The 24,821-nt window shown below is 37.6% G+C and overlaps 1 protein-coding gene across 1 annotated transcript in view; it reads left to right on the forward strand.

Moving 5' to 3' along the window:
* Positions 1–24,821, forward strand: part of LOC127663059 (AF4/FMR2 family member 2-like) — a 245,911-nt gene that overhangs the window by 121,159 nt on the left and 99,931 nt on the right. The window contains exon 4 of the mRNA XM_052154466.1: positions 18,357–18,401. Coding sequence (XP_052010426.1) covers positions 18,357–18,401 — 45 coding nt within the window. The remainder of the gene's footprint in view (positions 1–18,356; positions 18,402–24,821) is intronic.

Below are 24,821 nucleotides of genomic sequence, written 5' to 3' on the forward strand. Positions count from 1 at the left end.
TTATATAGCTTCAAAAATAACAACATAAATGGGTCACATTTTATAAGATGAACTGATTTGAATCTGCAGTATTTACATTAACTTTTTGATACTTAAGTAGTTTTTTAAACCAGGTACTTTATTAATTTTACATAATTATGAATGACATCCGAATCATGTTCTGTACATGACATATTTTCAATTCAAAACACTGGTTTTGCCAAATGGTGTATAGTTGGCAATTTTCCCATGGAAATTACTTTCGGGTGGTTCAACATTTTAATAATAAAACAGTGGTCACATTTTGCATGGTTAGTTACATACTTTCATCTTACAAGACACTAACACTCTTAACATCAACTGCTTGCTGATGTGCTGTGCTGGAATAATCCATGAGGTTTCCGCTTAGCTTCTTAAACTTGAGTCCCGCGACTCCCGCCGTCACCGATTTGATTGGCTATCTCAAATTAGATTGATGAGCAGTGTTAGACTACTGAGCACGTTAAAGATTAAGCCCTTGTGTTATTCCTGCAACAACTTAATGACAACTAGATGGCAATGCATAATGGACTGCAAAAGAATAGCACCAAGTATATCAATTATTGAAGGAGACAATCTGGCCATATCTGATTATTGGAGGGGACTTGTCCCCCTCAATGTATATTGCAGTTACGGCCCTGACCTCAGCCAACTGACTTTTAGAAAAATGGAGACACATTTAATGGAAAAATAATGCATCAATACGTAATGTGTTACTTTCCTTAAATTGTACGAATGAAACTACAGTTGGTTTGTCACGTTTCACTTCTGTCCCATATTTGGTCCCTTGTGAGACAGTAACATAGAATTTGTAGGTGATGAAATGCAAAATTGCTAAACAACAAAGACAATTTTAGTTTTTATAATTTTATCTCTTGTCCACATCAGAAACAAGTTATGTTTCATACCATTGCCAGTGTGATCTCGTGCTTAATTTGAGATATTTGTACGTAGCGTTTACACTTACATTATCATAATCATCCCATTATCATCAAACTTGAATAAGTATGACATATAAAGATAAATATATAAATAGAAACATTTGTACCCACTTTTACTTTTTTACACCTGTGAAGTTGTTCAAATGTAAAAGGGTATATATTTCAGATGTTGTCAATAAGTTGATAGTGTCTATGCAAACATACAAAATAGGACGTTTCATAGAACCACACTTTACGTACAAATACGTACGAATACTAATGAGATTACGTGGATATGCCAAATCTTAACAATCTATTGACACCAGAAACTGCCCTTTCTCTGTTTTGGAAACCCTGTGAAAGTCATAACAGTACAAGATGGAGGCAGCCAAAGGTCAAGTGTTGAACTGTGAAATCCATAAGGCATTGCTTTTGAGCATTGATTTACGATGAGCTGACATTATTTTGTGTTGAAGTTAGAGGCGGTCCTGCTTGTTTCAGTGGAGCTAGCAGCACAATTCTCCTCTCCGCTGGGGCTTATCTCTGCCCTGCCTCCATATGGCAGCCTGCCACACTGTTGTTGAAGAGTTTCTTCAAAAAATGTTGATTCTCTAATCCCGCATGTTATTGCTTTTCCAATATGAGTGGCCTGGCCAAGAATGAAGACCCTATCCAAGCTAAAATGGGAACAGAGCGAGGGTTGATTCACAGGTCAATGTTTGTGTGTGCATTTGTGTGTTGCTGTGGTATAAAAAAAATCTGTTTTGCAACCATCAACAGTCCACAAAGAAAATATTGCTTTGCTTTTCAGGTGAATAACTGAAGTTTAATACCTTAAATATTAAACTTTGGCATGTACTGTAACTCACCCTAGCTTTGCAAGTGAATGCATGAAAATCACGAAAACTGTCAAGAAAAGCTCTTGGACATATTTTACCCCAAAATAAAAAAGATGACAATAAAAAATTATACTATGTATAAAGAAAATCAGGCCCGGGGGTGCTAATTATCTACTGTAATGCAATAAATAAATACATCTATTTATTTATTAATCTATTATAAATCTATTAATCTATACATTTTAAAGGTCACATTTTTGACATCTTGGTCAAAGGTCAAAAATTTATTTCAATTGTGCTATGTTACTTTAACAACATGTTAAATGTTTACACATTGCGAATGCAATCATACCACTTCAGGCACTCAATCTCATATCTAAACCTCGTAGTGTGTACAGGAAAGCTTAGATATCAAACTGTAGACCACAATATGAATAAATGAGGACTCAGTGATGTGGAGCACCATGTGTGTGTGCTTGTGTGTCTTTCTCTGCTCGCTCACAGATGAATATTAATAGGCCTGAGGAACCATCAGTAAGGAGAGACGAGGCAACTGACAAATCATGTGAAGGAAATGCCCCGACAGACACGAGAGACACACACACATACACACACTCACCGCCTGCCACCGAGTCGCTAGCGAGAGACTGGGTGCAAATGAGCACTCGGCGTGTGTGTTTGTCCCTGTAGATGAATGTGTGTGTGTGCTGGTGGTCTTACATTAACTTGTGTTCTTGATGGAATGTATTTGTCTGGCTTGTTGAAGCGCTGTTTGTTTTATTGGTGTAAAAATCCCAATCCAGTACTGTGCACATGTAACCACGTGTTTTTTGTGGGGTACATTTTATTTTGGATGAACACAGTTTATGTGTGTGTTTGTGTGTGTGAGTTAGGTGTGGAGAAAACAGAAAGCAAATTATGACTTTTTTTTATTTAGATATTTGTGCCAAATTTGCTTTAGATTTATTCATCAGCCTGAATACAATGTGACAACCAACTGCAATAAAGAACACTTAGAATACAATACATTTTTCAGTTAACGTTTCTGTTAATGTAACTAATTAGTGGAACTTTTTAAAGCAAGCATCACATTTATATATATATATTTTTTTTTTGGTATTTAACATTTGTGCTACAAACATATATCAACATATACCTCAATGCTTTGTTGAGAACAAATGTGCTATTACTTTTCTAACCTCTGGGCTCTTTTAGCTTGGGCAGTAGGGCATCACCTAGCTAGCACCCCAAACACCCTGTATACAACCTAGCAACACCCTAGCAACCACCCAGATCACCCTCACAGTCATTTAGCAATGCCTGACAACTATCCACAAAACCCCGGCATCGTAGCAGGAATTTTTAATGGGAAAACACCAATTTCATTTTCTTAAGATGATTTCCCTGTATGTGGAGATTTCAGTGACATTTTTAATCTACGTATATACTGTAAATACTGACAGACAGTAGTGGGTCACTACTACACTTTTTTCTTTTTGGCTTTCTTTTTCCTTCAAGAAATATAAAAAATTTTGACTTACAAAGAGCATGTGCTCGGTATTACAGTAAAACCATATTTAAAGGTTACATGGCTCTTCTCTTTTGAATGTCCTTAAAATCATTTAATATTATGCTCTCTTTCTCTCTTGCCCACTCCCTTGAGCTCTCAAAGTGATGAAACGCAGATGGCTTCGGCCCAAAGTTGCATACTGCGCATAAACAGCATATTTAATTAGACCGTAGACGCACTCTAAATCAAATTACTCTCCGACTGACAGGAACACTTACATTAACATCGTTCAAGAGCAGAGCAGCAGCCAAAATTTAAATTAGTAACAGATAATTAGGATAAGAGCGGGAACTTAGGCTGACGTTCTACTGCGTAATTGGAATGCAAGCGAAACATACTGCTTTAGCTAATTAGCTGTTGCGGCAGGCAACGTACAGAGGTCAAGGTACAGAGAGAGACCTTTCAAATAAAAACGCAAGGAGAAAAGCCACAGAAGAGTTTTTGTAAGGCTGGGAAATAAAAGGGTTCTTAAAGAGCTAAGACCAATGTGTCACCATTTGAATGACCTTTCAGGCCGTGGATTTGGAGCTCTGTGTTTAGTGCTAGAAACAAACACACGAGTGCGAAGAGCAGGGGCCAGACAGAATACAACTGAATGCACACACGACACTCAACTGCTAATTACTGTGTGTGAGAAAGAGTATAATTGTTATAGAGACTGTGAGCTGTGTTTGTTTAAAATTTTACATTTTTACATTTAAATTTGAATTATAATGACTGGAATTACAAGAACTGGAAATATGATGTCTGTGAAATTGAGGTAGATTTGATGTGACATTTGCAAAGTGGTTATCTAGCACCATATGGTGAGGCTGTAAGATAATGCCATTATATATGGACCTTTGTTTAGTCTGTTGGGACCAGAAATGACAAGGTAAAGTAGGTGCAATGCCTGTATCTGCCCAAACAGAACAAAGATGCCTGAGCACCATTCAGTTATGGTAAAGGGAGGGGGGAAATATTGTCAAAAAATAAGTCAGTATAGAACAATGACATTTTGTAATCAGATTGTAAAAAGTTCATTAACCTTCCTCAAAACCTCCTTCAATGAGGGCATTTTAGACCACTAACGACTTTTGAGATCTTCCAAGTGAGTACTGACTTTATGCATAATGCCAATGGGACTGCTACAAAACAAAGGCCTTTGACAGCTGAGGGTACACAAGAGTATTTCCTCTGATGGAATCATTATTTAAATGAGTTGTTCCAATAATGCAATCACAATATCAATTATTCGTATTTTCAAATAATGTAAACACTGGCTGTGCTGCGGCATCTTAACATAGCAACATTGGTTCAATCAATGGTGTGAGTTTGGGGCAGGGCTATTTGTTTGTTCTGACCAATGGCATTAGGGAGTGTTTAAGAAGCTATCATTTATTTTTGCAATTTCTAAAATCTGGTTTAGTTAAATTTGACAATAAGACTTTACGATAAGTGTATTTGTTAACATTGTTTATTACACGGCTCTCTGGAATACTCGATTCTGATTGGCCAATGGCACCATCTAGTGGTCTGATATATCTGAGTTACAACCGTTTGTCTGGGCATTGAGACATATAATATAAAATGCCCAGATTGAGAATATACTTTCCGTGTCACTGTGCGATCTCTACAAGCAAGTTAATACAATTATTTCGGACTCCTGCCAGTTCTCCTGAGGGTAGTCACATGGGGTAAACTCCTCGTGGTCGCTGTAATGTGTGGTTCTCGCTCTCGGTGGGGCGTGTGGTGAGTTGTGCGTGGAGAATAGTGTGAAGCCTCCATGGTCTCTGCACTAGGTCTCTGCGGTAACACGCTCAACAAGCCCCGTGGTAAGATGCATGGATTGACGGTCTCAGATGTGGAGGCAACTGAGATTTGTCCTCCGCCACCCAGAGGATTTAGAGAGCATTGGGAATTGGGCATTCCAAATTGGGGAGAAAAGGGGAGAAACAAACAAAAAAATATATATATTTTCAACACAAATCAATGTTTCATGTGCATGTATTTATTTATTTTTCAAGTTTTGTAAGTTATGTAATTTCAATGCAAATCAATATGTTATGTCTATGCATTTATTTATTTGTTTAGTAGCTGTGCAATTAGGGGTAAAATTCATATCGTGTGGTATCACTCTATGCTAACAGAGTTAGGGCAATCGTTTATAAAGATTATCTATAGCAGCAGTCTTAAGCTGTTCTTTAACTAAACCATGCTTTTACACAGAGATGGTTAAAGATTGCTTTGCTAAAGACTTGGTCCATTAGATATTTCAACCCTTGTCTGCTGGAAAAATCTAAATGCTTTATAACACATTACACTAACACTGTGCATGCCTTAGCCAGAAGTGATTTATTCCAGCCACTTTGTCTACTAACAAAGGTAGATTTAGTGGAGATGATGTGCTTTAATTCATCTCGTTCACGTTCTTAATTTTTTCTTCCCTCCCTCTCCTTCCGCCCTATCTCTCGCTCTCGCTCCTTTTATTTTTTATCGCAAGGCCTCAAGCATATTCATTTCCACTGAAGGGAACTAGCTAGACTACTAACTCCATCCTGTCTGCTCGGCTATGTTTGCTGGGGGGCATCATGAGTAGCATGCAGAATGATTTGTGAGCTCAGATTAATAATCTCAATTCTGGTTGGAATACACATTTCCCTTTTGGGTGACACTCCCAATCAGGCCTACTTTATGCCTGGATGGTCATATTTGGAGAGTGTCCTGGGAATCCGTTTATATCCAGTCCTTGTTTTCTCAGGCCGTCACACCTCTGCAGACATCTGAGGGATGTTGTCATCTGCATGCTAATTAGGCTTCTTTGTTCCGCTGAGAGGTGGCGATATTGGAAAAGGTGTTTGGTGTGTCAGGGGCTGCAGTCTGAGGGACTCGAGCAGTCTGGTCAGCCTAGCAGCATTTTGGAGAAACTAAACAAACGTGCTTTAACACTTCTGCCGCACACCCGGGTTTCAAAACCAACAAAAGTGTGAAAGCCCACTAAAAGTACCAACTCTACTAACTAAAATGTTTTTTTTATTATTGTGACAGTAGCTCAGCTGTTTTAATAGGCTTACCGCTTCCATGCTACCTTTTCTAACAAGTAGCTGTGTAGCATAACAAAACATTTTTGAGCTGAGCAAACTGAGGTAATAATCAAACATGCTCATCTAAAATCTCGAATGTTCCCTCTCATACGATTCATTTTAGTGCATCAGTTCATTCGGACAGTTATTTAAAAAAAACGATTGACCTACTGTATATATTTGTGTCCCCACATTGATGTGACATCTAACTTATATACATATCCCATATATATATATATATATATATATATATATATATATATATATATATATATATATATATATACTGTATATATGTATACTAGGGATGGGCATTTTTGTTATTTTGTCTACTCGAGTACTTGACGAGTACTCAAGGGCAATTACATGTTCATAAATGTATATAACTTTGATATCATTTCTGACAAACGTCTATGGCTGCTGCATTGTGTCTTGTTGTTCCTGTGTATGGTCTATTTATTATTATAGGCTGTTATAAAATAGTGTGTTGCAAAATGTACAAAAGATTGCATAATCAAAATATAATGCATCATATTTTGTCATTATGTGAAGATTCGCTGCCCAACTCTGAAGGGTCAGGGTTAGGGTTAGGGGTTGTGTTCCATTTAACTGCGCTCTGTCTGGCTGTTTGAAACACTCGCCTGCTGTACACTGCCACACGTGCCTGGTGTGAATGTGTAAGTGTGTGTGTGTGTCCAAATGTTTGCTCTTGTGAGGAAAGCCGCGTTGATTCATGAAGCTTTCCATTCAACTCGGAGAGTCTGAATTTCCACCTTTCCACCTTTGGGCGGCTGTGGCTCAGGTGGTAGAGCGGGTTGGACACTAATCACATGGTTGGCGGTTCGATTCCTGGCCCACATGACTCCACATGCCCAAGTTGCTCCCAGTGGCAGGCTAGCTGCCTTGCATGGCAGGTCTGCCTTCATTGGTGTGTGAGTGTGTGTGTGAATGGGTGAATGAGTCACAGTGTAAAGTGCTTTGAAAACTCCTAAGGTTAAAAAAAAAAACACTTTATAAGTGCAGACCATTTACCACTTTAACTGAGGAAAGTGAAGCAGAATGACACTTTATATAGGATATCTAACTTGGAAACTCGAGTGGAAATCTTCATTCATTTCGTCAAGATGCAAGTGTGTGTTACGTCACGCAGGGCAGGGAGGTTTATTGAGTGACAATCTTTCACTTTTATTAAATAATATCCATTAACGAGTCAAAGTACATTAAAAGATAATAAAGTGTGTTTAGCAAACATTTTGCTGAGACAGGTGTTCAAAACAATGTTAATTACACTCTCTTTGTTTTGATTATTGTAACGATAGCATTGCAGCATCGTATCAGTTTGTTTGCCATGAGAAGTCTCTGAAAATCAATGTACCCCTCAAAGTCACAATGTAATCAATCTCAAAATTAAAAATAAGCTCCCTCTTTGACACGTTTGTGTTTAGTTGTCAGGTAATTGTCACAGAATTTTGAATTAAGTAAAAAGTCACATCATGCGTGATCACTATCGATCATTGTTTTCATGATCAATCATTGCTGCCATGTCCGAGTACCCGTGTCCTAGAGTACTCGTGCCCATCCCTAATGTATAAATGTTTATAGGCCTTTATTGTTGCCCTAAAAACAGATTTATTGTAGTTAGCTACTTATTATTAATAGCTTAATGTGTACCTAACTATTTTTCAAAAGGTTTGATTGTAGTTGAACTACTATAAATTATGAGTAACTTGTATAGCTCGCCAAGTTACAGTTTCAAAGTAGCTTCTCCAGTATTGGAGCCCAGAGCCTTGAAGTTTTTTTTTTTCTAAATGTATTCATCAAGATCTGCATTTAGTCTACAAAGCAGAACATTTATTTTTAGCCATGCTGAGTTGCGCCTTACATCATGCCTTCCCTAAAGTATTGTTTGTGTAATTGAATTGTGTCTTGATAACAGCCTTGCGAGATGATTCATCAAATAGCACACTATCGCTATCATCTCAGCGTGCGTAATACTCTCAATACATGTAATCTGCTAACCTATTGATGTTCCAGCGATATGGTAATGTGTGCATAGGTCACAGCAGAGGGCCCGGTTACCTGGGGCCTACCACTGTGTAGACACGCCTCCCTGGAGTCTAGAGCTGATGTTTAGCCTCAGGGCTAGTGTCAGACTAAGCACTGGTGGCAGGGGATCGTATAACACTCAGTGGGAGGATGCCAAACTGTCAGCGCATGTTAACATCTGCAGTTCCAGCAACTTCCCAGTGTAGAAGACCCAGGCAGACCAGATCAATTGAGCAGCGAAGACTGTCGCACACACGCATGCAAAATGCAACAGAGTTCACACAAAGACTATAGAATCGCCCAGAGCTACATACCTAAAAGGTTACATTTGCCTTCTTCCCCTGACAGCGTTCTTGAAAAAATATCTGATGCCAATGTTTTAAGGTTTCTTTGTGCAGAAATACCAAAAGATAATAAGACATCTAAGGCCACCATCTCTATTATCATCACTGATACTTACACTGATACTGGTATAAGGATTAAATGAATAGATCACCCAAAAATTATAATTCTCTCATAATTGTCTTACATTTATGCCATCTTAAACTCATATAAGTTTCTTTCTTCCGGGAACACGAACAAATATATTTTGATGGAAATAAAGAGGTTTTGTCCATACAATGCAAGTCAGTTGGTCCAACATTTATAAGCTCAAAAAGGACATTAAGGCTGCATAAAGGTAATGCATACAGCTCAAGTGGTTGTGTAATCGAACTTCAAATCATGACCACGCCAAGGAGACCGCAGATGTCAATATTTACATTTAAAAAGTAGTTTAGGTTTGATTGATTTTCCAGCAGGTGGTGGGATTTTTAGATCTGGGCCATAACAACCACCTAGCAACCACCCTGAACACCCTAACAACTATCTAGCAACCACCCATAAAACCCTAACAAAAATCTAGCAACCACCCAACACACCCTAACAACCCCCTTGCAACCACCGATAACACCCTAACAAAAATCTAGCAACCACCCTGAACACCATTACAACCCACTAGCAGCCACCCAGAGCACCCTAACAACCATCTAGCAACAATCCAGAACTCCCTAACAACCATTCTAGCAACAACCCAGAACACACTAGAAACAATCTAGCAACAACCCTGAACACCCTAACAACTACTTAGCAACCACCAATAACACCCTAACAACCACCTTGCAACCACCGATAACACCCAAACAAAACTCTAGCTACCACCCTGAACACCATGACAACTATCTAGCAACCACCTTGAACCCCTTAACAACCACATATCAACCACCACTTGCATTCTAACAACCTTCTATCAACCACCCAGAATACCCTAGCAACAACCCTGAACACCCTAACAAACACCACTTAGAAACCACCCAAATCACCCTATCAACCATCTAGCAACCACCCAGATTACCCTGTCAACCACCTAGCAATCACTTAGAGCACCGTAACGACCACCTAGAAACCACTCAGAATACCCTAATGACAATCAAGCAACCACCCAACACACCCTTGCAACCACCGATAACACCCTAACAACAATCTAGCAAACACCCTGAACACCATGACAACCCCCTAGCAACCAACAGAGCACCCTAACAACCATATTGCAACCACCCCAAGCACTCTATTAATACACTAGCAACCACCCAGAACAGTTACCTAGAATCCACACAGAACACCTTAACAACCACTACATAGTAACCACACAGAATACCTTAACAACAATCTAGCAACCACCTAACATACCCTAACAACCACCTTGCAACCACCAATAATACACTAACAACAATCTAGCAACCACTCCAAAGACCATAACAGCCTCCTAGTAACCACCCTGAACACCCTTACAACCATCTAGAAACCACACAGAATTCCCTAACAACCACCTAGCAATCACCCAGAACACATTGACAGCCATCTAGCAACCACCTAGGACACCCTAGCTACCACCTAGTAACCACCCCAAACATCCTGACAACCACCACCCAGAAACCACCCAGAACACTCTAACACTCTAACAACTATCTAGCAACAAACTAGAACACCCTAGCAACCACCTAGTAACCACCCCAAACACCCTGACATCTACATTGCAACCACCCCAATTACCCTAACAGTCACTTAGCAACCACCCCAGATATCCTAACAACCACATATCAACCACCCAAAACTCCATAACAACCACCCCAAACAACCTTCTTTCAACCACCCAGAATAACCTTGCAACCACCCAACACACCCTAACAACCACTTAGCATCCATCTAAAACACCCAGAATAATCTAGCAACCACCCAAACACCCTAACAACCATTAAGCAGCCACCCTGAACACCCTCCTATCAACCATCCTGAACAACCTAGCAACCACTAAGAACACCCTAGCAACCACCTCAAACACCTTAACAGCTATGTAGCAATCACCCAGATGTCCCTAACAACCATCTAGAAACTACCCAAACACCTTAACAACCATCTATCAACCACCCAGAACACCCCAACAGCCAACTAGTTAAGCACCACTCACATTAGAAAATGTAAAAATCTAGTTATTGTAGTTGACTTTATTAAATGCCACTGAAAGCAGATGCTTACTTTAATGTTATGTTGACAGATTTTTGATACATTAACATGCCTCTTGAGGAAATTCCTTGTGGAGATGTTCTTTTTCTTTGCAAGGAAATATATTTTGTCTATGATAATGCAGCCTTTATAAAATCTTACCAATAGTTAATGCTGTAATTAACTTTTATGGCAATAATAGCAAATAACAATAGAAGCATTGTCACTGGGATAAGTCGAAATGGTCTCGATGGTGAGTTTGACGACACATTTTGGAATGAGTTACGAGGACTATTTCATGTTGACTCGTTTAAGGAATGTTAACAGTTAAAGGAATATTTCGGATTCAATACAAAATAAGCTCAATCGACAGCATTTGTGGCGTAGTGTAGATTACCACAAAAATATATTTGACTTGTCAATTGAATGGGCAATAATTTGGAGAGTTTAAAGCCATAAATACAAAGCTCATAATTTTATAAAAGCACTTACTTCTGTTAACACATGTATTATTTGAGCTGTAAATTTGTTTAAATCAGTTGTTTTAGGGCTCAAGGGTTTATGGTGTTAGGTCATCATGGCAACAAAGATGTATAACTGGATATAACTTCACAGAGAAAAGGTTAGTACGTGGCACTAAAATCATTGTAAAATCACATATTGCTTATGTCTTGTGGCTATACTTTTGAAACAGTGAGTATTTTAATATTAACGAATTGGCCCCATTGACTTCCATTGTGCCTCACTGTAACCCAGATTAAAAAAAAAGGAGGTCCAAATAATTTACAAAATTAAAAGTATGCCACAAATGCTGTCGATTGAACTGAACTTGTATTGAACCAGGAATATTCCTTTAAATTAGTCCTTTTATAAAGTGTAAGGCTGAATGTGGTCATGAGAGTCCTGCATTTTTGGTAATCAATGTATTCAATCATTCAGACTTCAATTCTTTTTAAATGTCAAGCCTTGTAGTGTACTTTTGTGTCGAATGGCAGACGTCAAGGTGTCTACAAAAGGGATTTGCTGTCGAGAGATGTGAATATCGAATGGGTTTCTCGAGGCTGTCTTCTAGCAGCAGAGGCCCTTGAAGAAACTTGAAAGAGATTGCATTACATTATTCAAGTATAGAACTGGTTTTGTCAACACATCTAGAGGTTCCCCTCATGGCCTACCTATTGTGCATGTGCCTCCTTTACAACTACATTTGGTCTGGTCACTTTAAATCATGTATGATAGGACAGGTCGAAGCGAGGGCGAGAAGCCAGAGAGCGTGAACCTGCTTTCTCTGTTTCTTTGTCTCTCTCGCTCTCTGGCTTCTGAGCTCAAAGACTCCATTACACATGACAGTTCAAAGAGTCTCTGACAGCCTCCGAGAGACACGCGTCTCCATTTGTGTGGAAAACAAATCCTTCCTCCTTACTTTACAGGAGATTTTATTTGATGTATTTCCCCCTCAACACTTCCTTGTGATGGCATTCTCTTTTAGAATGTCAGTGGTTACAGAGCAAGGTTAAGATCTAATTATGATCACCGTGGTCTTATTATTTTGATTCTTCAAGGGATAGTTCACCAAAAATGAAAATTCTGCGATTATTTAGCCTCTTGTTGTTCCAAACCCATATGACTTTCTTTCATCTGTGGAACACAAAAGGTGTTAGGCAGCATGTTAGCCTCAGTCACATTCACTTTCATTTTATGGAAAAAAAGATGCTTTCCTCTATCATCTCATCTGCCGACTCATCTGTATCGAGCTATAAGTATATTCATGGGGGTGCTCATGCTGCCACTGTGTCCCTTTTCCCTGCCATCTATCATCTGCCTTTCCTTGTTTATTCCTCAATCCACCATCAAGTGCTTAGATGGACTCGGCCTGTCTTTCAGCTACTCTCATTTCATCTTTCAAATCTGTCTATTTACTCTCAGAGCCACTCTTCCATGTCTTAAACACTGTTTGAGAGCAGCAGAGTGCTTCAGAGCAGTTCCCCACGTCAATATTGCACTTTTTCCCCTGCCCTCTTTAAGAAAAAGACTAATACATCTTATCTGTAGCTGATGCACAGACACTCTCTGAACAGCTATTTCAGAGAAAAGGCATGCTCCTGCCCCAGTAATTGTCACCGTGTTATTCCCCCGGATCCTCCAATAATTAAAAGGAATCGGTCTGCTCTCTCTCGCTGAAAAGATTCCGTAGTTGTGCAGAACGACTTGACTGATACCTCTTCCGTTCGCCGCAGCAGAGCCGAAAAAAGAAATTAGCAGAAATTAGTGACACTTCCAGTGATCTCTGTATCTACCAATTAAAAAGTTATCTTTTTTTCCATGGCAAGACAGAAAGACACCATGCTAAATTTGGTGGAAAAAAAAGATGCACTGAACTGATCATGGTCATTAAAGCTGGCAACGCTGAATAGATCACTAGTTTATTCACACTTTTTTCTGTTTCCTAAGCTTGAGATTCACTTTAAAGAGCTTTTAACAGATTTGAAGGAGATGTAGCTACATCCGATTTTCACATTTGAATTTATTCATGCAAATCATTATGTGCTTTCATACTACGTAACTTCCAAACATAACAGATGAAGCTGAGATACAGCAGAATCGATTTTAAGACCTAAATGTTGGTAGATGACATAAAAATATTTTGTTCTGTGCTGCCCTGCAGTTTTAAACAGCATTTTGCTAATTGCTTTATTATTACCCTGTGATGTATGCAAATGGTATGTAGTTGGTCACTCTGCAGGCCCGTTTATAAGTGGATGCAGAAAAAAAAAGAGTGCAAGAACAGGACCTTACAGGATCTGCCTTTTAATATTAACAATCAAAATGTAACATCAACTATCAATTAAATGTACTTTTACTGCATTTATTAATCTTGATTAATGCTAATACTTCTACATTAGTAGATTTATACATTCTACATGTACATCTACTAATACTAGGACCCCAATGCAAAGCAGAGTGGTCTTGTATCACCATAAAGGGATTCATTTTGCAATAAAAACTGGCTGACTGTACATCATTACACTTATTACACGGCTACTAGCCAAATAAATAAATAAATGCATGGACATATGACATTGATTTGCACTGAAATTATGTAATTTTAGAAGAAAGAAATCGCTAAACAGCTGATATCAACCTCTGTTGGTGTTTATTTTGTGAAAATGACCGTCTGACTCCTCATTATTCACCCTATTACAAAACAACTAAATGCACATGAAACATTGATTTGAGTTGAAATGATTTTATTAGCTTAACTGTAGAGATCGCAGAGTGAGCCGAGAAGCAGGAGGGAGGGCGCGCAGAACCCGGATGAGCGGTCTGATACGTCTTAATCCCAGAGGTGCGGTTGTTACTGAGCAAGATTTGACTGCTGGGTGGCGCCATTGACCAATCAGAATAGAGTATCCCAGAAAGCTGTGTAATAACACAAGTTAATACATTATGAACTAACATGAACTAACAAAGAACTATAGTATATTTATAAATTAACAAAGATTAATATGTTAAAATCTATTAAAAAAAATAATCATTTATTGATACTTACATTAATGTGTTTTGCTAATGAATAGATATGATGTAAAAAAAACTTATTACTAAGTCTTGCCCTGTATTTTGAATGTTGATTTCAAACTGCTTTAACTACCTACTGTGTCTTTATAAACTATGTAAGAATAATTTGCTTTCTAAAAACCCAAAGTTATGAAACTATTTGATTTTCCAAATAATTCATACATTTCATTTCTGCTGTTTTCTTTGGCATTGCGATATATTACATTCAATAATCGTAACCTGAGAAGCCTTTTTGTTCGCTATGGGATATTGCCTGTCACAGAGAAATCATTTGAAAGCCCATTCAATCAGACTGTATCTGTGAGTGCTGAGAGGTTCCCTGCTGAAAACTGGAAATAAGATCACAGCTGGACGGTCCCTTTTCCTGCCATTCCCTTGAATAGAGTTGGGGAATATGCGGTCCGGGGCTGACTTTCACTTCTCTGCGTGCCTCTAAATATACACATTACATCATTATAAAAGCAATTTGCAATCCTAAATGGCTTTCACAAACACTTATAATATACAACCTATTGTGCGCGTCCATTAAATGAATTCTACTGTAACTTTTGTAAGGTTTCAAAATTGGTGGAATTTGGATAAGAGCGAGTGTAATGTTAAGCTGTACTTTAACAAAAACGAGACTGTCTCTGGGATAAACAATTTAACAGGGGGAATGAGAACCTCTTCATATCAATGACATTTTCTGTCAGCCCAGAGGCAGTAAGAACGAGTTTGCATTCAGAACGCACAGCAAAGCTCCTTATAGTGTCATGACTGAAATCGAAATGGGGTTCACCACAGATAATGGTGAAATGAACTCCCATGTCAGAGGAATGGGCTCTATACACCACACTCTTAATATCAGAGCAAAGGAGGACAATGGCAAAGCTACATCTTATTAGAGCAGCGCCAACATTTTGTTTCTATGGGAACAGGATATTATGTTCTGGCCTTAAGCAAACAGGAAGTTTATGTCTGTGAGCTGTGTTTACAAATGCCCTGACCAACTCAGCTGGCCAGGGTGTCATCTTTAGGGATGTTGTGTGTCTGGGTTTTTTTATTTTGCTTGAAAGATGACTACAACATAGAAGGTTTTGGAGAATGTGTCTGAAAGATTGTATGTTCTACATGTTTATAGCCCAGTTTATTTAATTCATGTTGACTTTAACATTTCTGATGCTGTTGACTTTTTAATTTTATTAAAACTTCTTAACAATTGTTAAGTTGATTCAAAGCTGAAGTGTGTAATTTCTGCACCACTGAATGGAATTGGAAAAATAAACTTTGTTTTTATGAAAATGCTGTTGATCAAACAGGCACATAGACCCGCCCCAAACTCACGCTATTGGTTGAATCAATGTTGTTGTATAAATGTTTACTAGAGGTACACAAAAGGTCCAGTTGAGGGTATGGCTTACTTTTAGGAACTCTATATATTAAGATGAGATAGAAGAATGTATTTTCAGCTTTAAACTGAAAAATCATGACTTTTTTATTCAGTGTTTTAAAATGTTTGGCCTTTTTTATTTTAGTTTTCTAAACCCCTTACCTTAAATATTCCAAATTTAGCCTACTTGTCCCACGATGCCTGTGCTTCGTTCATTAATAATATCTCAGATTGTGCTGCTTGCTAAGGTTTGCTATTACTTTAAGTGATTAGAATTAATTGTTGCCTGCTGCGCGATTAAAAAAAAGAGACAAAAATATAACATAGACTGCCATATAAGGTATATTAAATCATAGAGACTTCGGGGTAGGCTCTCTTGAGCTTGAGAGTAACCACTCAGAACACCCTGTAAACCTCCTAGCAACACACTGAAAAGACTTTAGCACTGTAACATCAAGTTTTCTAGTCTATTTTTACAGTTGGTCAGATCATGTGATGATGTCAAGAATCGATGAGGATGCCCTAAGGAACATTACAGATAAGCAAGCATACGGTGGCTTGGCACTCACATGTGAAATTAGTTTACCCTGGAGTCAGCTGACATTTACAGTGGGAGTTAGCCTCATCCAGTGCCTGGAGTGAGGTGATGTCACCATCAAGACAGTGGTAGAGAGGTTGTGTTTTTATGAATTGCCTGAAAATTGTTTGATCCTGCATTCCAAAACAATTATTTGGCTGTATTTGAATCAATAGTTGGCATTGGGTCCACATGTTTGAAATTAGTTCTCTTATCTTAAAATTACTATCAAATCTCAACACAAACACTTTGTGTAGAAATAACCTAGTTGAATTGGGTAAACCCAATAAAATTAGACATCTCAATGTAACTCAAATAAGCCTCATTTAGTTCTTTATGTACTGACTTATTGTACACTTTTATTCATTGAAACAACTCAGTTCAATTGTTCACTTGGTTACATGTATTTTTGGAGTAATATGAACAAGGGTGGATTCAGTAAACCTAGCGATAGTGAAAGATAATTCTTTGAGTGCATATTGGCAAAAAAGGCCCGAAACATAATCTATGCAAGTATGTGAACGCAGTTGGTTCTAACTTCATTGAGTATGTACAACAGGATTGTGCTTGCAATTCAAGCATTTGTGTTTGCTTCATTGAGTATAATTCTGAAAAAAAGAGTCAGAATTGTTTTTTCAATTTGTTTAATTGTCTGGATACAAATATATGTAAACCTTTGTAGTCATTGGATATTAACGAAGATTGCTTTCTTTGTCCAATCAATGCATCTGAATTCATATTATAGTGAATTTAGTTTAACTTTGCAAGCTACATTGCTATAGTCCATCTTTGTGTTCTTTGATATTTGATGGCAAACCCTAATGCTCAGCTCTTTAGCAGATGAAACATTTGTTAATTCTAGAGGACCTCCATTGTTTAATATGCAATGAATTTGCAATTATAATCATTCTTTTGATCTCTTATGTTGTGCCAATTGTGGACTATTAATCAACAGGGGACTTGCTAGCCCTTAATTAGTATTCTCATCTTCTGTTTGTTAAGTGTTGGTGAATCATTGTGGTTACATGCTAACTCGCTGACATTTCCATGCCTTATGATGCTCAGATGCAAGTTGGCGATTATCCAATTCCCAGCCTGCGTTTGAGAAGCGTTGGTGTAAGAACCGTGGGCCTCCATTATTTAAGAGCATCCACTTCTGAGACACTCAATTATGATGTCATCTCCCAACTAATCAATCTTCACAGGTGGATTTTGTGACGTTCTGTTGAGAATAGACATTTCAGCTCATGCAAGCAACGTTAGCTTTGTTCCAAAAAGTATTGAGCTGCCTAACAAGGCATCATAGGCTGTACCAAATGGTTGTAGGGCCTTATGATGCTGCCTTCTAAGACACCTCGTTTTGGCCCAATTCTAAGGCAGCATTGCATGAAAATCACTGAATGAATTTAGAGGAGTTTGGTAAATAAATCCAAGAAGGCAGACGAGCCACGAGATAAAAAAATACATTAATCTAATTGTAAAGGTATTATTTTAGTCATTATTTGTGTCAGGTGTGTATTTTACTGCATGTTAAACCATCGCCTTGTTAGAATAGTCATGTGTGTGGTATTGAAGCCTTTGTAGAACATTCTGAATCAGCCACTTATGAGGTTCTATGTCAGTTAGGATAGCACAAAATAGCTCACTAGCTTTTGGAATAGAGCTATTGTATTCTTTTCTGAAAATTGTTAAAGCCCCTTAGTTATCTCCCCACAAAGTGAATAAATGAAATCATTGATGGTTTCATTTCAAGTTGCCTTCTCTCTCTCACTCTATCTTTTTTGTCATGTGTTATTGTAGACATCTTTTTAATGAGATATTTCTTATCCATGTCTCCACAGGTCAGCCTGACCATTGACTCCAATTGTGTGGAGGAAATTCTGCGGGTGAGTTAGATGCACATTCTCTCTTTCTAATACACTAATTGCGTCTGGTCACCTGCTCAGAGCCGTTTTACACACAATGGCAATTCACTGTCAAGCGAATAAAGCTCCGTCTTTAAAAAGAGAAGCCCATTACGTTGTGACTGATGGGCCTATTGTTCCAGAATGTACTTTTATGAATGTATTTTTAAAAGGGTGAGGAGAGCAAAATAGAAACTTGTCACTTTTCATATTATTGTGTGAATCTGACCCTTTTGGAACCTTCTCAGTGTTTTATTCTTAGAATCTCAGAAACACATTGTGAGACTTAAAAGCCAGCCAGGATTTTAAATTTGTTTCCTGCTGGATTTTATTTAATTTTTCAAGTAAAACTTTTATATTCTGTCTTGTTAGTAAGATAAATGGCAATAAGTCTGGGATGTCTACTTGGATAAATATCTCATTCATAGTAGCTCTTTACTGTTTGATGAGAGCATCATATCTTAAACTTTAATAGTCTTTATGCAGCTCATATATATAATGCAATGTAAATATTTCCGTAAATAATTGTAATCACATTTGTACATTCTACCTATTCATTGTTTAACTCTAAAGAGTAGTAAAATGCATTGAAAAATGCAATAGCACATAATACAACAAATGAAAGTTGATGATGTCATTTATTGCATAGTCTTTACAGTGTATTATAGCTGTGGTTACAGTGATTTACAAAAACATACAACTAATTATAAGTTGCATTGTATACCAATGCTATTTAATGTAATGAATTGCAATAATACATTGCAGTTCATTATTATATATACATGCTTTATAGCAAGTGTTGCCTATTACATTTCTCAAAGCATTTAGTAAAGACATGATAGTGCAGACATCACTGTAAATGAGGTGCAGTCAACTGAATCTGTTAGCACATCCTGTATTCTGTCAATGATGAAAGAGGCAGAACATGTTGCCAGGGCAACCCAGAGTACATCTGTCTGTTGGAGAGCATGGTGGGTTTGCTCAGAGGACCCTAACACTTGAGCTCCACTGATGTTGACTCACATGTGAGTCATGAATGTCTCACAAGATTCAATCTACATTCCGCTGTATCCATGACGTGGGAAAATCCACTTCAGAATCCTTGTGATGTCGTAATGAATAATTGGTAATAATTTTAGGTATAAAAAAGAACATTAGTAATAAATCATGTTTGCATCAGTAATCATTTATTTTGTAGAGTAATTAAACACAGAAAATATTCTGTTTTTCATGCAGAGAAGTTAAACTGCTTTAATCAAATAAAATAAAATGCAAAAATGGTCCATTTCATTTTATGGTACAGATTTTAAGCTATAGCTATAGGGAGAATTATATTTATTTAGTAAAGATATTGCACTCAGTTTAGCTTTTTCTGGCATTTATTGAAATTATTTATGAACTCCATGTGCTTAAAGCATGTACATGTATTCAAATGGAATTAAAGAGCATAGATAACTGTATATAACCAACAGTAACTGTATAGAAAAATGGGCAAGGGAAATGGTTGAATTTATAACTTTAAAGATGGTGATTTAAAGACTTATTTTATCGAATATAGGTTTCACAGATGAATCTGTCACATGGGTGAAACCATGAACGTAAATGATGTATAAAGAATACAGAAAATACAGCATGTACTTCTTGGTTGTGAAAAAGCAGTTAAAATTAAATTCATAAGTATTTACACTCTTTTTAGCTGAGAACATATTATGCAAGATATAATATCACTGCCATAGTTACCATTGTTATTGCACTAAAGTCATACCTGTGTAGTGTGACTTCACAGTGTGAACAGGACCTGGAAATTACTGTAATTTTAATTTTAATGTAGCATTGCGCTGTACAATCACAGTGATAATTTTGGTCTCCATTACAGTAATCCTTTGTATATTTACAGATGTACATAGTGTAATAGTGGTATGTCTACAGTACTCTGATGGATCTTAGGTTCCCAGCATGAACAAAATACTGTTTATCATAAATTAATTGTTGACATAACAGTCATTTTTGCTTGTCCAAAAGCTCTCTTACTAGGTCAGAAAATTATTTAAAGGCTTAAAGTCAAGTCTTCCCAAAACTTTGACCACATCCAGTAGCACAAACCCCTGCACTTCTGAAAGGCAGTAGATACAGGATCACAGGCCTGTCGCCCCATTTATCTTCTTCCTCAGGACAGTCCAAGAATAGAGTGATTCTCCTCCATGGAGAAAAAGTACAGGCCAATATTTATAAAGCCAACATGGAAAAAAAGTGCTCTGCTCCAAACAGCAGACTGCAGAAACTGTATGATTCTGATCTGGGCTCATGCACAAATTTGCCTTCAATAAATGAATGGTCATTAACAGTTTTGAACAAGACAGGTTGAACAAATTCGCAACTTTAGAGTTGAAACAGAACAACTGGCTGCAGCATAATGATAGCAGTTGAGAACAATTAACGAATAGCATGTCCAATTGAAGACCAATTGGACATCAATTATGATTATGTACAGTGGCTCCAAAACATATTTGCTCACTTAAGCCAAACTTACTGTAAAATGTATGAACATCATTGCAAGAAAATAACAAAATATGAAACTAAGTGGAATCTGTTTTATTCTCAATGAAAAGTTTTTCTCAGTCTTTTTAAAATAACTTTTGTCCAACTTATGTAAAGGTGATTTTTAGTGGATGTATGAAGTTGGTACCCCTTAAGTTCTCACAATTGTCCTAGCAGGTGTAGTTTGTAATGTATATATGGACACAATGTTTGTGTTAAGACTTGATGTAGGGAAGGAAAGGAGGACAAAGGGAACAGGGTTCTTCAACTCAAAGGGATGACTTTTAATTAAATAAACTAAAGATTGCTTTTCAGCACAATACTCATTAGGTCACAGTCTCACACTTGTCTCTGGCGTGGTCCCTTTATTTCACTCTCTCCAATGCTAACTGCAATTAGAAACAGGTGTTAGACATTATAAGGCTCAGGTGTGTGCACCCTTACCGCTTTCTCTCTGGACGAACTCTCGACCATAGCCCCGCCACCACATTTTTTTATTTGTAACTAGTAGCACCTAATAAACATGCTACATATATATATATATATATATATATATATTTTTTTTTTTTTTTTTTTGGATATTTTTTGGCAAATATTTCTCCTAAAAATGGAAGTTCTCATAGGGGGACAGTGGGACTAATGCTGTGTTCCATTCAAGTCAGATGTGGGATGTATATGCCATAAAGATATTCCATTACCAGATGCTCGGAAGATGATGTGTAAGGAAGCAAAACCACAATGCTCCCTTTGGCTTAGCAGGTGTTAGACTGTCACCAGAGACCTCTCCTAGCAACCCAATTGATAAACAATGCTTCAACGCTAGCAATTGTGCTACAGGTGTATGATTATCAAAAGAGAGTATCATTTACCATGTTTTATACACCTATTTCTGCATGCGTTTGTTAAACAAGCTTTAATATCATGTAATATAGTCACTTTGACTCACTGATCAATATTATATATAAAACATGAATGCTTATGACTTTCTGAATTTTTAAATAATACCAAAATATGAAAAGTCAATAAAATTGTATCAAATTGTTTCTGATGTTTCCAGGATCATTGGCTATTCATGTTTTTGAGACATTACAGAGATTATCTATACAAATAAAAATGATTTGACTTGATTTGAAATTTATGTTACAGTGTTTTTATCTACTTTGGCAACACAATCTCAATATTCTCTCTTTGCAAAGTCAAATAAACAAGTGATTTTACAAATCAGTAATCAAAAAAATTTAATAGCCAGCATTATCAATTCTCTGTAAACCACGTTAAAATGAAATTTATAAATTCTGAATATATGTACTGTTACCATTGTCCTATGTTTGCCAACAATGTTGAGTGGTCCAAACTTCATCTGCGGCCTGAAACTGAAATTTTCTTTGGATGTTAGGATGGAATGCACTTGGCTGCATAGGAAAGGTCAGCCTGATCTCACATAAAATTCATCAAGTGTGTGCCAATTTTTGTTAGCTGAAATCGGTATACATCGACTGAATTTGAAAACACTGCCTCCAGAGGCTAAAGCGGTAAGTGTTTCAGAGCATATAAACAAGTGTGACATCCATTTATATACAGGTGAGGTCACCAGAAGCCAGTTTAAAAAGCTGAACAGGGTGTAAATCAGTGAAGAGAAATGCTTATTTTATTGAATCTACCCCCCAATCAAAACCTAAATCTAACCCTAACCATTAGTAGATAAAAATGCAACCTTCTTATCACGCTAGTGATACAAACGTGATTACTTCCTCATTTTATTGGGGATTGAACCGTAGTCTCCCATGCAACTGATGCAATGCGCTACCAGTCGTGCCATGAGGGAAATTAAATGTTGTTGAGCCATTCCAAATATGTCAGATGTGAGAGTCTGTGAGTCGGCATACTGTTGCCGATCCTAGGGTACCGTAACTTTTGGAAACAGCATGCTGACTTCCCATGTGATCATGTTGGAAAGGTATAGGATGCTCCCTTTCTTCCTAATTAGTGAATGACTTAACCTCTTGAGTGATGTCTGTCTGCACTGTTCTTAGAACAGTTCGAAATGCACCTCATTTTCATCCTAACTCCATATAGAGCCTCTGAAAGCAAAGTTTTGCAGCTTTTGGATGTACCCATTGATTCCCAATGTGATAATGCACCGTAAATATTGGATTTCTTAGGGGAAAATAGCCACAGTCCACTTCAGTGGTCATTGTGTTTAACAGCATGCCATTTTGCCTTAAATCGCTCAAATATTCAAAATGGCATATCAGATGAAACTAGAGACTCTAATCTTTTGATGTAAATAGGTTTCAATGTAAAACGTAACTAAGTATATTACCTGATTAAGTTTAGTTGCCATTCTCCCAAAGACAAACTCCGCTGAGATCTGAGGTATGATGTTTTGTCACATGACTCTGTGCGTCAAATGTTTAACCCTTTACTGACAGCCCAGAGTGTCCTGAACTGAGATCAGTTGGTTTAAATTAAATTAAATTATGTATAGCATATAGCACTGTCCACACAGAAGGACGTGGGGTTGCATGAGGTTAAGGTCACTGAATCATTGCTGGTGAAACAATGACCACATAGAAGTAAGTGGATAAGAGAATGTTATAAGCCTACATTGAAAATAATATGATAACTCACATTTAGTATGTCATATGAATCTTGTTGTTTGCTAATTTTGTAGGTAGAGTGAAGGTTGTCCAAGTGCAGTGTTTCCCATCTAAACATGAATCCATGTGGGATGTATTGCAGAGCTGTCCAAGCACTGCAAGAGTAAACAGCCTCTGATCTGGCCTGCTTGTGTTTGGATAACCTTGTTTGGCTCCAGGAGCAACGCTCCGCTGCTTTTAATACATTTCATTTGCAACTCAAAGCTTCACTGCCATGGCTCCCCCTACTGAAGCTCTGAGAAATGAATGGATTTTGTGTGCATTTTTTCTGGGATGTAATAACATACAGTACTGTAGGTTTTCTTGGGAGAGAGAGTGCAGCACACATGCCCCAGAAATGTTGCTGTATTCCTGCGTGTGATGTCATCAGGCAAGAATTTTGTTTTCTTGAAAGAAAGCTTGATAAATAAAATTATCTTCCGAGAGCTTATCTTGATCATTTACTTTCATGCCTGGCGTCACTGTTGATAACTGAACTGGAGACATTTGTCCTTTGATCACGTTTCCTACAAGCTACATGTTGATATTCGTCTGCCTGTTTAAAGCTGGCTCATCTGAATTCACGTCACTGCTCTGTTGGCTGCTTCTGAATCACTTATTATTGTAAATTTTGTCTTTGATTTGAATCTGAGCTTAAATGTTACTAATGAGTTTGTTTCAACCTGAGAAGAGAGAAAAACACTGCAAATCATTGACTACTTCATGTAAATTGCTCATGTTTTAAAGTATTATCTAACATGCACAATATGGGTTGTAAAGGGATCAATGGAAAGGAGGAGGTGAGAACCGGCTTGACAATATAAATAATAGTTTTAATGATAAATTTAAAAGACAAACACACATGATGGACATGTCCGTAAACGAACTCTCTCTCCCGCACGATCCTCTGCAGTCGACCTTTATCCCTCTCGGAGGCTTAATTAGCCTAATACGGGACCTGGTGTGTAGGATCACGACCCGGCCCCACCCTGCCACATGGGTTTAATAGTAATATATGCTAATTGATGTACTGTGGTGTTAATACATGCAGTGGAGAACAAAAAAGTGTTGCAACAGATTGACTTCGAGTGTAAGGAGTGTCTGTGTTTTGGTCTTCAGGGGTTAAAGTTACACCAAACATAATTGCAAAAAGAATGATTGCTTCCTATCTGTTTTTGTGAACACCTCCCTGATTTCCATTGGTCTGATACTCTTACCCAAATAG

The sequence above is a fragment of the Xyrauchen texanus genome, chromosome 23, assembly GCF_025860055.1.
Source record: "Xyrauchen texanus isolate HMW12.3.18 chromosome 23, RBS_HiC_50CHRs, whole genome shotgun sequence".
Lineage (NCBI taxonomy): Eukaryota > Metazoa > Chordata > Actinopteri > Cypriniformes > Catostomidae > Xyrauchen > Xyrauchen texanus.